General features: G+C 35.5%; 1 protein-coding gene and 1 non-coding gene across 2 annotated transcripts; one reads left to right on the plus strand and one right to left on the minus strand.

Moving 5' to 3' along the window:
* The first annotated feature begins 4,111 nt into the window (after positions 1–4,111).
* LOC142169290 (small nucleolar RNA R71) lies at positions 4,112–4,218 on the plus strand. Its single transcript, XR_012698998.1, has one exon. It is a non-coding gene; the product is annotated as a small nucleolar RNA R71 (small nucleolar RNA).
* A 4,938-nt stretch (positions 4,219–9,156) lies between these two features.
* LOC107825223 (NAC domain-containing protein 54-like) lies at positions 9,157–16,195 on the minus strand. Its single transcript, XM_016652052.2, has 7 exons — positions 15,937–16,195; positions 15,442–15,707; positions 12,888–13,165; positions 12,282–12,536; positions 11,046–11,390; positions 10,873–10,948; positions 9,157–9,909 (listed from the first exon to the last, which is right to left on the minus strand). The coding sequence occupies exons 2-7, from the start codon at positions 15,590–15,592 to the stop codon at positions 9,392–9,394; spliced, it is 1,623 nt and encodes a 540-aa protein (XP_016507538.1). The 5' UTR covers positions 15,593–15,707; positions 15,937–16,195; the 3' UTR covers positions 9,157–9,391.
* Positions 16,196–16,436: the final 241 nt, after the last annotated feature.

Raw genomic sequence — 16,436 nt, forward strand, 5'->3', positions numbered from 1 at the left:
GTCATGAAAGATTTCTCGTCCCCGCCAGCGCCCAGGGTAGGGTGGAGCGCTAGCCCTAGCGATGGGAATTGTTGGGGTTCTGGAAACTGTGTCACAGGCAGTGCCCCACGCTACCTGTAGCGCTCGAAATCAACATAGGCTCTCTCTATAAACGATGGTTTTTGCCATTTTTGACAAAAATAGAGTTGGGGAGCTCAGTTTGAGCGATTCCAAAGGGGGTTTTCACGAATTCGACTTGGGTAAGTGTTCTCTATCCACAAGTGATTATATTTCGGATTTAGGTGGAAGAAATTGGGATTTTTTGTAAAACTTTTCAAAAACGAAAATTTAGGATTTGAAAGACAATCCGATGTCGGAATTCGATAATTTTTGTATGGTTGGACTCGTATCGGAACGGGTGTTCGAATTTCGTGAGTTTTTTCGGGATTCGATACGTGGGTCCCGCTGTCGATTTTTAAAATGAATTTCAAATTTTAATCCGAAAAATTAGTAAATTCATATGGAATTAATTCCTACGATTCGTGTTGAGTATATTGAATTATTTGTGACTAAATTTGAAGCTTTTTTACACGAATTCGCGAGGCAAAGGTTTATTGGAATCTTGAAACTGGTTGCGAAGCGAGGTAAGTGTTGTAGTTAACCTTGACTTGAGGGAATAGAACCCTTGAATTATTTATTATGTGAAATTCACGTGGACGACGTATAGATGAGGTGACGAGTGTCTATACGTCGTCAAATTAATCGTTTGCATAATTATTTGAAAATCATAAATTATTTTAAATCATGAATTAATTATTATATTAATTGTTTCTCTCATATTCCTTGCTCAATAATATGCCTTGAATCCTTGCTATAACTGCTACATGCTTATTTGATTTATGTGACTTAATTGCTACTTGACATTTAGCATACTAATTATTAAATTGCATATTTCCTCCTTAATTTCCACAATTAATTTCTACTTGTCATCACTTATTTCTAAATAAATCATGATTAATGTATGCTTGTTGTCTTATAATTTCATATTAATTGTTGCATTTATTGGAGTAATTTCTTTTATAAGAATTGACAAATTATATTATTTGAGGAGCGGGTTGCACGCCGCAACAGAGATAAAAGTGAATATATTGGAGGAGCGGGTTGCACGCCGCAACAGAATTGATTGAAATGAATATATTTGAGGAATGGGTTGCACGCCGCAATAGAATTGATTGAATAGATATATTGAGGATCGGGTTGCATGCCGTAACGGGATTAAATGAAAATAAATATATTGTGGGATCGGGTTGCACGCCACAATGAAAACTGATTGAAATAATAATTGGTTATGACTGTAGAGTTGGCTTCAACTGTTGAAATGAGTTACCTATTTTATTTCTATTATTGTTGTTATTATTATTATTATTATTATTATTATTATTATTATTATTATTATTATTATTATTATTATTATTATTATTATTATTATTATTATTGCGTACATGTTAATGTAAGTGACCTGCCTTAGCCTCGTCACTACTTTGTCAAGGTTAGGCTCGGCACTTACCAGTACATTGTACACTTATTGTGCAGATATCAGAATTGGTTCCAGTGGTGTACAGTAGATTTGCTCGTATTAAGCTATTTGCAGGAGACTTGAGGTATAACTGTATGGTGTTCGCAGTTCTGAAGTCCCCTTCCACTTTATCGTAGCTGTGTATTTCTTTCAGACAGCTTCATTTACATTCAAACCTTTATTTGTATTATTCTAGTAGCTCATGCACTTGTGACACGAGTTCTGGGATAGTATTTAGACATCGCTATTATTATGGATTATTCACTCTATTTTAGACTTTATTTTCGTAATTAATTTTTTGTTATTAATTAATTTAAAATTGTTTAAAATGGCTAATATTATTCTAACGTTGGCTTGCCTAGCAAGTGAAATGTTAGGCGCCATCATGATCCCGAAGGTGGGAATTCGGGTCATGACATTGGTCAGTCTCGGGGATACATCTCCAGATCATGTTATCAACACAAATCCTAAACAGATATGGCGCATCCCAATAATACGTGTGACATTCACAAAAGAAAATTTTCTTTTGAACAAAGGAAAGGTCATAGGGGATAATACCGCTCGCCAGGTAGTTTGCAATGTCTGTATACCATGGCGCTACCTCGAGGCTCATAGCCAATAGTTGTTCATCCGGGAAAGTCTCCACAATCTCTTCCACCTCAACTTTCTTCTCTGCTTCTTCCAACCTAGACAAGTGATCAGCCACTTGGTTATTCGTTCCCTTTCGGTAACGGATTTCTAAGTCAAATTTTTGCAGCAGTAGAACCCATCGAATCAGGCGCGACTTTGACTCCTTCTAAATTAGGTACCTGAGAGCAACATGGTCAATATAAACAATTACGTTCGAGCCTATCAGGTATGACTTGAATTTGTCAAATGTGAACACCACTACTAATATCTCCTTCTCGGTCACTATATAATTTAGTTGGGCACCACTCAAGGTTCTACTTTTATAGTAGATTGGATGCATGACTTTATCTTTTCGCTACCCAAGAACTGCTCCCACAACATATTCACTTGCATCACATATTAGCTCAAAAGGTTGCTCCAGTCAGGTGACACTATGATTAGTGTAGTCACCAAGCTCTTTTTCACCTCCTCAAAAGCTACCCTGCAGTCATCAGAAAACACAAAGGGGCGATCTTTTTCAAGCAATTTACACAAAGGGTTAGCAATTTTAGAAAAATCTTTTATAAACTGCCTCTAGAAGCCGACGTGACTAAGGAAACTTCTTTACGAGTGGCCTTGTTCAATCTTCTGTAATCCATACAGATTCGCCATCCCGTGACTGCTCTAGTTGAGATCAACTCATTGTTCTTATTTTGCACTATAGTCACTCCACCCTTCTTTGGCACACACCGAACTAGGCTGACCTAGTTGCTGTTAGAGATGGGGAAGATGATTCTCGCATCTAACCACTTGATCACTTCTTTCTTCACCACTTCTTTCATGTTGGGGTTCAACCTTCTTTGATGTGCTCCGGAAGGTTTGTGCCCATCTTCCAGTAGAATCTTATGCATAAAAAATGTTGGGTTGATACCCTTTATGTCTGCAATGGTCCACCCAATTACAGTCTTGCACTCCTTCATAACCTGCAAAAGTTGTTCTACCTGCACATCTTACAAACAAGATGAGATAATAACATGTAATGTCGAACTAGGTCCTAATAAATCATATCTGAGGTGAGACAGTAACAGTTTTAGCTCTAACTGTGGTGGATCTTCAATTGATGGCTTAGCTGGAGGGGTCTTTCTTTCTTCTAAGTGTAAAGGCTCGAATTCGAGCTCTGTTTTCCAATAACCTTGGCCTTCAAGGGCCAAAACCAACTCCGCTAAGTCCTCATCATCTACCTCTTCTAGGTTCATCAGGAAGATTGCGAGGGGGTCTTTTACGTTCAGTGCCTCGTCTTTCTCCTCCAATATCACATCCACAGCTTCAATCAAAGAGCAATTAGCAAACTCACTGGGTCGCCGTATAGACTTTTACACATTGAACATTATTTCTTTATCGTTCAGTCTCATCTTTAGCTCCCCAGTTTCAAAATCAATCAGAGCTCTCCCTCAGGCCAAGAATGGCCTTCCCAAAATTATGGGAATCTCTTCATAAACCTGGTAGTCCAGAATGACAAAATCTGCCGGAAACACAAACTTTCCAACTTGCACAAGTAAATCATCAAGTATAGATGATGGCATTTTCACAGTTCGGTCGGCTAGCTATAGTAACATGGATGTGGGTCTTACCCTTCCAATGCCTAACCTTTTATAGATAGACAAGGGCATCAAGTTTATGCTCTCCCCCAAATCACACAATGCTTTAGCAAAAGCATAGATGCCTATGGTGCACGGAATTGTGAAACTCCCTAGGTCGGATAGCATTTCGGTTATGGGACTTGTCACGACAACACTACAGGTCTGAGTTTTGACCCATTTTATCAAGTAGAGCCTTACACTCTCTGAATGATTTGCTAAAAAATTCTCCACCTGCTGAAGCATCAACGTTGGCTTTCAAGCTGTCTGCCAATCTATGTAAAACTTCTGTCCCAACATCTGATCCGGAATGCCATGGTGTGGACACTTAACCAGCATCCCTTTGAATCTCTCCCATGTCTCTTGTAATGTTTCAAATGGTTTCTGCCTAAAGCTCAATATCGCATCAACTTGCTTGGCAGTCTTATTGGGTGGGTAGAATTTGTTCAAAAACTGCTTGACTAATTCCTCCTAAGTAGTGATTGTCACGACTCCAATTCCCCTCCGTAGGATGTCGTGATGGCACCTAGTCTCTAAGACTAGGTGAGCCTAATAATATGCGGAAACATAAAAAATAACTTAAAATTTCAAAACTTCAACAATTTCATCAATAGACTATAAGCTTAATACATACAATTTCCCAAAATTCGGTGAGATATAAGTCACAAGCTCTAGATACAATGTTGAACAATCCTATACATCAGTGTCTATAAAAAACATAAGGAAATAAGGAAAAATAGGGTAGAAGGGGACTCCGAGGCCTGCGGACGCAGGCAGGTGTACCTTGAAGCCTCCAAAGTAGCAACACAATGTACTAATATCGAGGCTGAAGGATGTACCTGGACCTGCACAAAAACATGTGCAGGAGCATAGTTTGAGTATACCACAATGGTACCTAGTAAGTGCCAAGCCAACCTCTGTAGAGTAGTGACGAGGTCGGGTCAAGACCCTACTAGAGATAATAAGAAACAAGACAGAGATAATGTGATATAATGAAAATGATAGGGAAGTGAACAATAAAGAATTTACGGGAAATAACAACATGGAATCAAGGAAAGCTAATACGACACGAAAAGAAAACAAGAATTTTACATGTTAAGGAAAACAAGAACCAAACAATACAACAAATAAAGAATATAGACAAGGGCACTTCTGAGGTACCGCCTCATAGTCCCAAATCATAAAAAACAAAGCACAGTCTTTCCTTATATCACCGCAGGAGCCTTTATATTTGGTTTTTGAAAATCATTTTCCCGAAATAGCATCCCGCGTATTAGCCCACCTTATCACACCGCATGACTTCTAGTAGTTCCCCTACTAGCCACGCGTATCAAGTCCATCTTATCTCACCGCATGTATTTCAACACCAAGACCTTATACCACCGCATGCGTATCAATAATCACAATGGCACGACAGAAACCTCGTGCAACAATCAATTGCACGGCAGAAACCTTGTGTAAAAAATAATAACTGTATGACAGAAACCTCGTGCAAACAATAACAACCGCACGACAGAAACCTCGTGCAAACAACCAAACAATCACATCAACAATAACACGAAAGCCAAAACACAACAACTGAATAAATGATATTCCAAGGATAGCAATTTCCAGTAAAGAATTTCCATAGTTAAGTAATGAATATAGAAATCAAGAAAAGCAAGTAATTTAACTAAACATATGATACAAGTTCCAAATAGGAGACAAGACAAGTAGACATGTAAAATTAGGCTAAACATGATGACTATAACGTACTAAAGTAACTCAATTAAGGCATAAAAAGGAAACTACTTAGGAAAAACCAGAATTTCAATATTTAGCCTGTGTACGCACTCGTCACCTTGCGTACACCGCCTTCACATATCACAAATTATCACCAAAATACCAAATCCTATGGAAAATTTACCACACACAAGGTTAGACAAGTCACTTACCTCAAACTATGCTCAATCAATCAATTAGAAGGCCTTTCCCTCGATTTTTCAACTCTGAACGGCTCGAATCTAGCCAAAATATAACTATAGGAAACTAATTTAAATAATGAAATAATGATCTTAGCTAAGAATTGAAAAATTGCTCCAAAGAATCGACCTGGGCCCACATCTCGGAACCCGACCAAAATTATAAAATACGAACACCCATTTGATATCGAGTCCAACCATATAAGAATTATCCAAATCCGACCTCATTTAGCCTTTCAAAACCCAAAAACTTGGTCTAAGAACTTCTACACTTTTTCCCAATTTTAAACTCCAAAACCATAATTAGAAGGTGTACTTAACAGTAGATTCATGGGAATTAATTAAAACCGAGTCAAGAATCTTTACCCAAATTCTTCCTCTGAAAATCCCTCAAAATCTCGCCTCAATCCGAGCTCTCAAACTTCCAAAAATGAAAATGAACCAAACCCTCAAAAATCCTCTTTTCTGCCTAGTTATGTCGCACCTACGACCTTACTGTCGCATATGCGGCTCCACACCTGTGGAATTTCCATCGCAGGTACGGTTATGACTAAGCCCAACACACTTTGCATCTGCGAGGGCAGGTCGCACCTCTGCATGCGCTCCTGCGGCAACTAAGCCACACATGCGCTTCTAGCCACACTTGCGCTCTTCTCCATCGCAGAAGCGATCCCGCTTCTGCGGTCAACTACTCACACATGCGAGTCCGCAACTGCGGCCAATCCCACCACATGTGCGATGACACCAGAACTGGGAGTTCAGCATTTGCACAAGTCCAAATTTTGTTCCGATATCGATCCGAATCACACCCGTGGCCCCCGGGACCCTGTCCGAATATACCAACAAGTTCCAAAATACCTAACGGACCGACTCTAGGCCACACATCACATCAAACAATATCAAAAACATGAATCGTACCCCAATTCAAGCCTACTGAACTTATGAACTTCCAAATTTCGAAATCGATGCCGATTTTATACCAAAACTACTCCAATTGACACCAAACTTTGCACACAAGTCATAATTGACATTGTGGACCTATTCCAACTTCTAGAATCGAAATCCGTCCCCGATATCAAAAAGTCAACTCCCATTCAAACTTTCCAAAAATCTTTCAACTTTCTAACTTTCGCCAATTAATATCGGAATGACCTACGGACCTCCAAATCAACATCCGGACACGCTCCTAAGACCAAAATCACCATACAGAGATATTGAAACCGTCAAAACTTTATTCCGGAGTCGTATTCACACAAGTCAAACTATGATCAACTCCTACAACTTAAACTTCTAATTTAAGGACTATGTGTCCCATTTCACTCTGAAACTCACCCGAAACTAAAACCAAACTTCCCGGCAAGTTACGTAACCACAGTATAACACATAGAAGACAATAAATAAGGGATCATGGCTAATACACTCAAAACTACCGGCCAGGTCATTACAGTGATGGAGTTTACGGGGCGCGAATTGAGCCAAGTATGAGCCTCTCCCATCACTGAGAATAGAAACAACAACATCCTTATTGCTACCGGTTTCACATTTGATTGCCTTTCCGTGACACAAATCGACAGGAAAGTTTTCAGATGTTGCTGAGGATCTTCAATGTAAGACCCCGAGAATAGTCCCTTGTTCTGCAATAAATGTAGCATGTTATTTGTGATTTGAAATGATTGTGCTTGTATCTGAGGGACAACAATTGTGGTTGCCAGATTTTCAGCGGTGGTCTGTTCTCAATCATACAAGGCTGTTTCTGGCACAAGAGGTGCCACACTGTGATTGTTCGGGTCATTCGCATTGTTTCTGTTGTTTTGATTGTCATTGACGCCCCCCATGTCTAGTTCGATTCGTTCTGTTGAGTTCTGTTGTCGTTTGTCTTTCTTGTTTGCTCAATTTAGTACCTTGAAAGCTTTCTCATGGTCTGGTAATGCTTCGTATAATTCACCAGTTCTTGAGGAGTTTCTAGGCATGCACCTGTAACACACAAGACTACAAACGTTAGAGTTTCAATATAATGAATTTCAAGTCTAGAAAGCTCACTAAAGTATGAATTCTAGCTATTCTTCAAGCCGTAATTAATAACACTGTTAAGTCCCCGGTAATGGCACCAAAATTTGATCACGCCCAATTATGCCTCCTAAGAAGTCCAGCGGTCATTGCAAATATAATTCGGTTTACAAGTCCGGAGTCGAATCCCACATGGAATTAACCTACTAATCATAATCACTAATTTCACAAGAATTTAAGTAATCAACCTTCAGAAATATTGAATAATGAGTTGATGGTTTACTAACTAAAAGCAAGGTAATTAAAGCTGTAATTTTAGCACTAACAAAGCAAATATTGTAGACAAGATTGGAAAGGTCTAGGGTTACAATTTTTCCTCTCGTCGGAATCCTTCCCACCGCTTCTTCTATAAATTCGCCTAGATATTCTCTGCCAATTGTGAGCACTTTAGGTGTCGTAATTTTGATGTAGAAAGTTTTACCTTGTTAGACAAGCCATTATATTGCTGGGGATTTGATTACTAACAAGGTAAGGGTAATTATTTGTGAAAGTCACTTTTCTTTATTTTGCACCATAAAAGTCACTCTATTTTTGTCATCTTACTCACAAGGTCATTCACTACATATTTTAACTTTTTTCTTAAAGCTAAATATTTAAAGAATAATAAAATACTCACTTAAATCTATCTTTTTCCCCGCTTTGAGACCCGATATGCTATCATTTATAACATTTTTTTTATGTCTAATTAAAATAGTATCTTTTTTGCTAAAACTCGTAGCCGTGTACCTTAACTCATTGTTGCAGTCTTCTTTATGAGCAGTATTTTTTGCTAAGTGGTGTTGATGTGTTAGTAGTATTTGAATTTTCGATGGTAAATATTATTTGTTTTTGCTCTCTACTAATTTGGTTTGGAGAAGATTATTCATATGCTATAAGTCAGAATAACTTTAGTCTTTTACTCTCTTTTTTATCAATGCTACCATAGATTTTGCAAGTTTTAATTTTCAGAGGCATTTATTTGTTAGTTTTAATTATTTATATTGAACTTATCAGATTAATAGTACTATTTCATTTATCTTACAAGATTTTCATTTAGCATATCAAAGGATTTTTTTTTTGCAATGTCCAATTGACGTCTGTTGCTCACATTGATTGCCCATAATTTCAAAGGAGTATAATGATATATGTGTACTAAACTTGGAAATCATACTTTTATTTTTTAATGAAACTCCACTTATTCTTAAGGAATCAACATTGCCATTTATACTCATGGATTTCGGGAATGTGGTCATTCACTACAGAGGAATTAATAGAAACTGAAGATAAGATCCCTGTTATATTCAATAAAATAGGTCGAAATATAGTTCGTGAAAATAACAGATTAAGTGCGTGATTTAGACAAGAACGTGTTGATAGGTTAAGTTACAAAATAATAAATCACTGTATGAATATGATTAGATGTGTAAAAGCAAATACAACTATATCAAGATACCTTTGGTATCAAATTCAGGGGCTCTAAGCCAGGGCTTCCTAAGAACAAATGTGGTTAGCAATACAAGAAAATCTTTAAAAAAAAAATTTAAAAAAAAGGAAAAAAAGTTTTTTTTTAAAAAAGCAAAGAGTTAATAGGAATTAAGGAAGTGCAACCAAATGGTAGAAAAAGCTAATACAAGGGTGAAATAAGGCCATTTCTTTTCTTTGCAACTCCATTGACAATCTTGACCTTTCTTCTTCTTCTCATTCCGTTCCATATTTTCTTCTATAGATCCTTCATTTTCCAAACATAAGCTGAAATATATCCAAAAAGCATGTAAAAGTGCAATCACACCAACCAATGTGCTTACTGCTCTTAACCAAGGCCTAGTGATCAATAGCTTTTTCCTCAAAAAACAATCAAAAAAAGGTGTATTTTGAGGTATTTTTACTAAGTCAGATTTAACAAGATTTCGATGAACTGTGACAGTTGTAGAAGGAACAACTTGATAATAGAACGTCTTGGCTGCTTGCTGAGTAGCTATAAACATCCTATGGTTGACTTCAATCTTCTCATAAACTTCAAAGTCATTGCCAAATTCTGATGAAAAGTCTTCTGTTTTTTTTATGAATTCATTGAAGCTGCTGTTGTGACCACTTGTGTCTCCTGTAATCAATCAACAAATAAATCAAAAATTCAAAAAGAAGAAAACAAATTAAAGGATAGCTTATATACACTAAAGGGCTGCCGAGTGCACAAACTATCCCGCATTCCCGCACGATCAGAGTAAGAGTCGCAACACCAAGGGGTATGATGTAGATAACGTACCCTAATGCAACCATTAATGGTTGCTTCCACGGCTTGAATCCGTGACCTATAGGTCATACAGAGACAACTTTACTGTTGCTCCAAGGCTTCCCTTCATAGCTTATATATACTAACAATGCAATTTCTTTTATTCTAGTAGTATAACTTGTCCTGTGTAATTTTTACGCTTTTAATATACAGATCATTTAAAAGATAACTACATGCTACTATTCATAGTGAAATTAATAATCCAAAAAATAGAGCAAATAACCTACTGGACATGTTAAATTTAGAAAAAGAACTTTACGCAGTCAAAATGTCAAAGGGCAGTCCGATGGCACTAAAAGCTCTCGCTATGCGCGGAATTCGGGAAGAGCCGGACCCAGTGACGGACCCAAGTGGTGGCTAGCGGGTTCAACTGAACCTGCTTCACAAAAAAATAATACTGTGTATATGTATAAATTAGGATTAAAGCTGTGTAAATTTTACATAAATATTTTATTTGAACCCACTTGACAACTACTATTTTACGACTAAATTTATATACTTCTAAGATTGAACTCGCTTGCACAAAATTCTGGGTCCGCCACTGGCCGGACCACAAGTGTCTATTGTACGCAGCCTTACCTTGCATTTCTGCAAGATGTTGTTTCCACGGTTCGAACCCGTAACCTCCTACTCACATGACAACAACTTTACAAGTTATACCAACAACTTTACAAGTTATGCCAACAACTTTACACAGTCAATGTAAATACTTTAAATCCATATAATTAGGAAACATGAGATTATTCAAGAAAAAGTTAAAAAAATATGTAATACCTTCAAGCTCGTATTCTTCTTTCAAGACACCTGAAACATTATCTATTGGAACCGTCTTGTAGTCCTCAAGAAATGCCTGTTCAATTACAAAGGAAATCAAATTTAATGCATAGATATTGGATTATGTAAAATGTGTAAAACCAAATAGTATTAAATTAGTAAAGAATTAGTACCTTCTCAAGATCCATGTCCGACATTCCTATCCATCTCAAATTTTCTACAATTCTATCAGATTTAAAATCTTCATCAAAATTGAACGAACCCAAGTCATGAATTTGGTTATCATTATGAGGAAGAAATGAAAAATCATCAGCTGCTGGAGTATAATTTCCACCAAATGAATCTTCATTTATATGATCTTGTGAAGCTTGAGTAACTGAGAGGATTTGTTGGACAATATCTGTTTGATTTGTATTTTGATTGATATTATAACTTGATTCAGGCAATATTGTGGAATAATTAACATAGCCAGATTGTGGGAAATCATGAACCTCCAATGGTGGTAATGCTATATTTACCTGAAGAGAGAGTACAATAAACGGCGAGTTTAACTTTTATACACTGAGTTTAGCATGTATATATACACTAACAATGCAAATAAAAGATAAGATTACCTTAATTAGTAATTATGACTTAAAAATATTTACAGAACCAGGTCCTTCAAAGACAACTACGTACATGCGTAACCTTTCATAAATAGCATTGATCCATAAGCAGCAAAAAGTAGACAACTAAAAACATTAATAGTGTAAAAAAAATTTATACTGACAATATAAGTTAAATGCAAAAGATTACGACATGTAGAACAATCTGGTATAACAAGTAGAATTATTAACTTGAAAATAAGGTAGACAATCTACTATAATAAGATATTGATAGTGCAAAATGATAATGTAAAAGTTATTTGTCTATAAGTTAAGTTATAACGAATACGTAAAAATGAGTGAAGAAGAAACAAAAAGCTATCTCTATTTTTAAAAGAAAAATGGATGTTCCACCCAGAGGCGGACATTCTAAGTATATGGGTCCTAAATTTTAGGATAGAATAACTTACTACGTTTATTAACACATGTTAAGTAGATTTATCAACATAAACACAAGGTCTAAGCTAAAACTACTAGGATCCGGCGAATCAGTAACTACATTTGTGTAGCGCTGCCCAGTGGCGGAGCCACATGCACCATAGGGGTGTCAACCGACACCCCTTCGCCGGAAAATTACACTGTATAGCTCGGTAATATTTTTTGAAATATGTATATATACTATATAATGACACCCCTTGATTTCTTGGTAAGTTTGTTTCTTTATATTTTGGCCCTACTTAATGAAAATTCTGGCTCTGACACTGGCTCCACTAGAAGCTTAAGTAATAGCTTATATATTATATTATTTGGTTGACATTTTATTACCTTGGGTGGTGCATATGTTAATGTTCCATAATTTGGAATTGATGGAGTAGTACTGTTGAAACTAAAAGCTTCATCTGATGACAAACATTGACTCCATTTGTTATCATCACTTGGACCAGCTGCAGCAACATGAAATGGAGAGCCTTGGGTTGGTCTTCTATAATCAGAGCTCTCCATATTATCATCATAATAAAGATCTACCACTTTTGGTGCATTCAAACTCTTCTTGAATATACGGCAAAGTGCATAACCATCCTACATTTAATCCATTGCAAATTAACATAAACATCAACATATATTCCTAAACTATAGATAATTAATAAAGAATTTAAGTTATATACACTCGTAAAGATTTTTTTCACAGTTAATATATAGCGGATTATTAATCGATCTTTAGCTACAATATTAGGTTTACTGTGAAGAGTTACCAGCTAATTTTGAAAGTTAAATTAACTTAGCTTGATGGTGTAAAAATCTACGATTGCAACTGTATGAGCGAAAATGTATTAATTATCTAAAAAATGAGACAGATTACTTACTTACAACAGATTGCACTGATAATATAAACAAAATTGGATTTATTAGAAAAGAAGTTATATTATGTACCTGCAAACCATTAGCAACTTCACATTCTCTTTCGTCCAAACGATATTCATGCATAACCCAATGAGTTCTAGCTCCGTGAGGTGCTCTTCCTCTGTAATATACTAATGTTTTCTTCATTCCTACAGCTCTCATCTCAGAATTCACTTTCCGATCTTTTCCGGTAGCTTTCCAGTATCCGGCTTTCGTTGCCCGGTTAGTCCTCGATCCATTCGGATATTTACGATTACAGGGACTGAAGAAATACCATTCAAGATCTTTACTAGGCAATAGTGACTTCCCTGTAACATTCCAGCAATAGTACGTAGTGTTATTCCAGTATTTCCATATTCTTAGACGTCTATTATCATTTGATTTTGCTTGTCTTCTACCGTAATATTTATATTATCTAGTTGTTGCTACTGTTTTCCTTGACTTTTAAAGTATTGCATTTCTTTTTTTATACTGTTATGTATGCTTGTTTTGAACCGAATTATGTCTATCAGAAAAAACGATCTCTACCTATAAAAGGTAGGGGCAAGACTGCGTCCTCACTAATAACGGATCCAGAATTTTAAAGTTACGGGTGCTCGCCGATAAAAACTCCAAAAGAAGAGGAAAAATGAATTTACTTATAGGTGCTAACTCAATATTTATCTAAATATTTGTACGATTACCTATGTAATTTACTAAATATGGTCAAAGTTAATGGGTGCTTAAGCACCCACAAGTGCCCATGTGCATCCGCCACTGGTCCTCACTACCCTTCCCAAATCGCACAATGGAGTTAAACTGGATTTTTGTTATTGTTGTTGTTGTTATATTATTATTTTTTAATAATATTAAAAATAATAAAATTTAAAATGGAATTGAGGAGTAATGAATCCATGTCATGAATCTAAATGAAAAGAGATGGGGCAAGGAGATCGGAGAGCCATTGTAATGATCATTAAATGAACTTACCAATGTGCTAAATAAAAGGGTTAGTATTATCTTTTTGATAAAGCTTCAATAACGTGTAGAATTAAGAGGTGTAAAAAGGGGAAAAAAAAAAAGAAGAGAGGTAAAGGGAACAAATGGTATCTCTAGAAGACAAAGCAATCATGTTTTCTTTTTTTTTCCATTTGTCTTTTGGATTCGACATGTCACTAAATCAGTAAGTACACATCTTTTAGCTTCAATAGGAGATCAAAAGATGTAGGGTCCAACTTTCCTTTATAGCTGGGAATTAACATGAGATCATTTATAAGATATTTTTGTACTAAAGCATATGTCTTTTGACTGCAAAAGTGTGTTCAAAGTATCAATAATTCGAATATTTTAGTCAGTACGCGTATGGAATGTAACTCTAAGGAATTGCACTAAATCAGTTTTATTTTACTAGTGCTTTTCATTTTCACGTAGTAAGAAGACAGTTACCTCCAATTCCTCCTTATTTTCATCATTTCCTTTTCTCAAGTTATATCAATCCTCCCGTTCCAATTATGCGAAAATTTGAACAGGCACTTAATTTAAAAAAAAATTAAATATTTTAAAATTTATGGTCATAAATATGTTATAACATTTGTTTAGTTGTAAGACTTTTGAAACTTGTGATCTTAAATATTTCATAGCATTTGTATGAATATATAAAAGTTCTCATTAAGGATAGAATGAGATGTTTAAGAAAAGTTATTTTCAAATTTAGAAAACTGTGAATCTTTTTTAATATAGTACAAATAGAAAGAAAATGTTGCCACGTAAATTGAAACGGAAGGAGTACGAACTAATTGCAAGGTCTTAAATAAATACGTGGATGTCACAACATATGACCTTATAATGAGATAGTGACGTTAATATTAATGTCAAAGTAAATGGAATAGTAAATAGTAATGTCTTTGTTATACCTTTCTTGGAAATCACTTTCAAATTAATCTTTCTGGTTAATCAGTGTTTTGTTTCTCTTAGCTTTCAACTTCAATGACACAGTTCATCTTTAAAAAAAAAAAAAGAAGCTTTCCTAAAGCCTAGTTATAGTGATAATTTAGAAACCTAATAAGTATTCCACATGCTTCCACACGGTTTCCTTTATAATCTTTTGTCCATCTTGAATTATACATGACCAGATGTAAGTGCGAATCGACATACTTTTGTTTCTATTAAAAAACAAAAAAAAAACAAGGAGGAGAAAGGGATTTTACACAAATAATCGATCGAATTTATTATTTACTTTTTTTAGTAGTATACATAGATTATACACTAGTTATACATGGTTATAGTGGTGGAGCCACCTTATGCTAAGGGGAGTCAATTACCTCTTCACCGGATACACCGTTTAGCTAGGTCAAAAATTTATTTTTATGCGTGAATATTATATATTGATTCCCCTTATTATTTTCTTCACGTGTTTACTTTTTTATATTTTGACATCATTTAGTAAAATTTTCGATTCCACTACCACATGGTTATACACATATTATACATGACTTATACATATATTATACATCTACCAGATATTTTTAGTTTAAGCGATTGAATGTGCAAGTATTTGAGTTAATTCTCCAACAAACAAAATAAGTGGGAAATAAAGATGTAATACCCGGTAGATCCCAAGGCTCACATTTGTAAAGATCAACTTCAGGAATGATCTCAAGTTCTATTTTACGACCATTGATCTTTCTTTTCAAATAGTAAGCAACAAGTTCTTCGTCTGTGGGATGAAACCTGAAACCAGGAGGCAATGAAACCATTTCCTTTTCAACTTCTCTTCAACTTGATATATAACTCGAAAATTGATCACTTGACTAATCTTTCACCCAGAAAAGGAGGGAAAAAAAAAACAAAGGATGACCAGCCACGACAGCACTGCAAGAAAGCTAAATAAAGTGAGAAACAATTCAAGAAATGAACGCAGAGGTAGATTTAGGACGGGTTCTGTGGGTTCGTACACATGTACAAGATTATTTTTAAAAAAATGTATAGATATAGTAATAAAATTACGTTAATTTAGAATTTACTGACTCTAAATCTTGAATTTGACTCTAAACAATCAAATAATTAAAACCGTGAAACCAAGAAAAAAAGAAAAATAGACCTGAGAGAAGATCCGAGAGAGAGAAGGCTCAGGACTTCTGAAGGTGGAACAATAGAGAAGGATGAGAAGTTATGGGGTTTTATGATAAGAGGACAAAAAGATGTAGAAGAATTCCAAAAAGCAAATAACAAGGGTTCCAACCTCTTTAGCTACTTTTAACTTTAAAATTGTTTTTTCACATCAAATATGAAAGCTTTAACAATATTTGTTCTCAAGCTCACAACTCAGGCACCTCCCTCTCTCTTTCTATCTAATCTCTCTCAGCATGCACATTATAAGTTATTAACATGGACATATATGTAATATATATCAAATACAAATATATATATATATATATATATATATATATATATATATATATATATATAGAATACTATATTCTTCTGTCACAATCTCTCACTCCCTCAAATTAGCTATCAAATTCTATGCTTCGAAGTTGTCCTTTCTTGGAATATGAGATTTCTTGTACACGTGGTGGAAGCTGATTTGATGCATTACCA

The sequence above is a fragment of the Nicotiana tabacum genome, chromosome 14 (genome assembly GCF_000715075.1).
Source record: "Nicotiana tabacum cultivar K326 chromosome 14, ASM71507v2, whole genome shotgun sequence".
Classification (NCBI taxonomy): Eukaryota; Viridiplantae; Streptophyta; class Magnoliopsida; order Solanales; family Solanaceae; genus Nicotiana; species Nicotiana tabacum.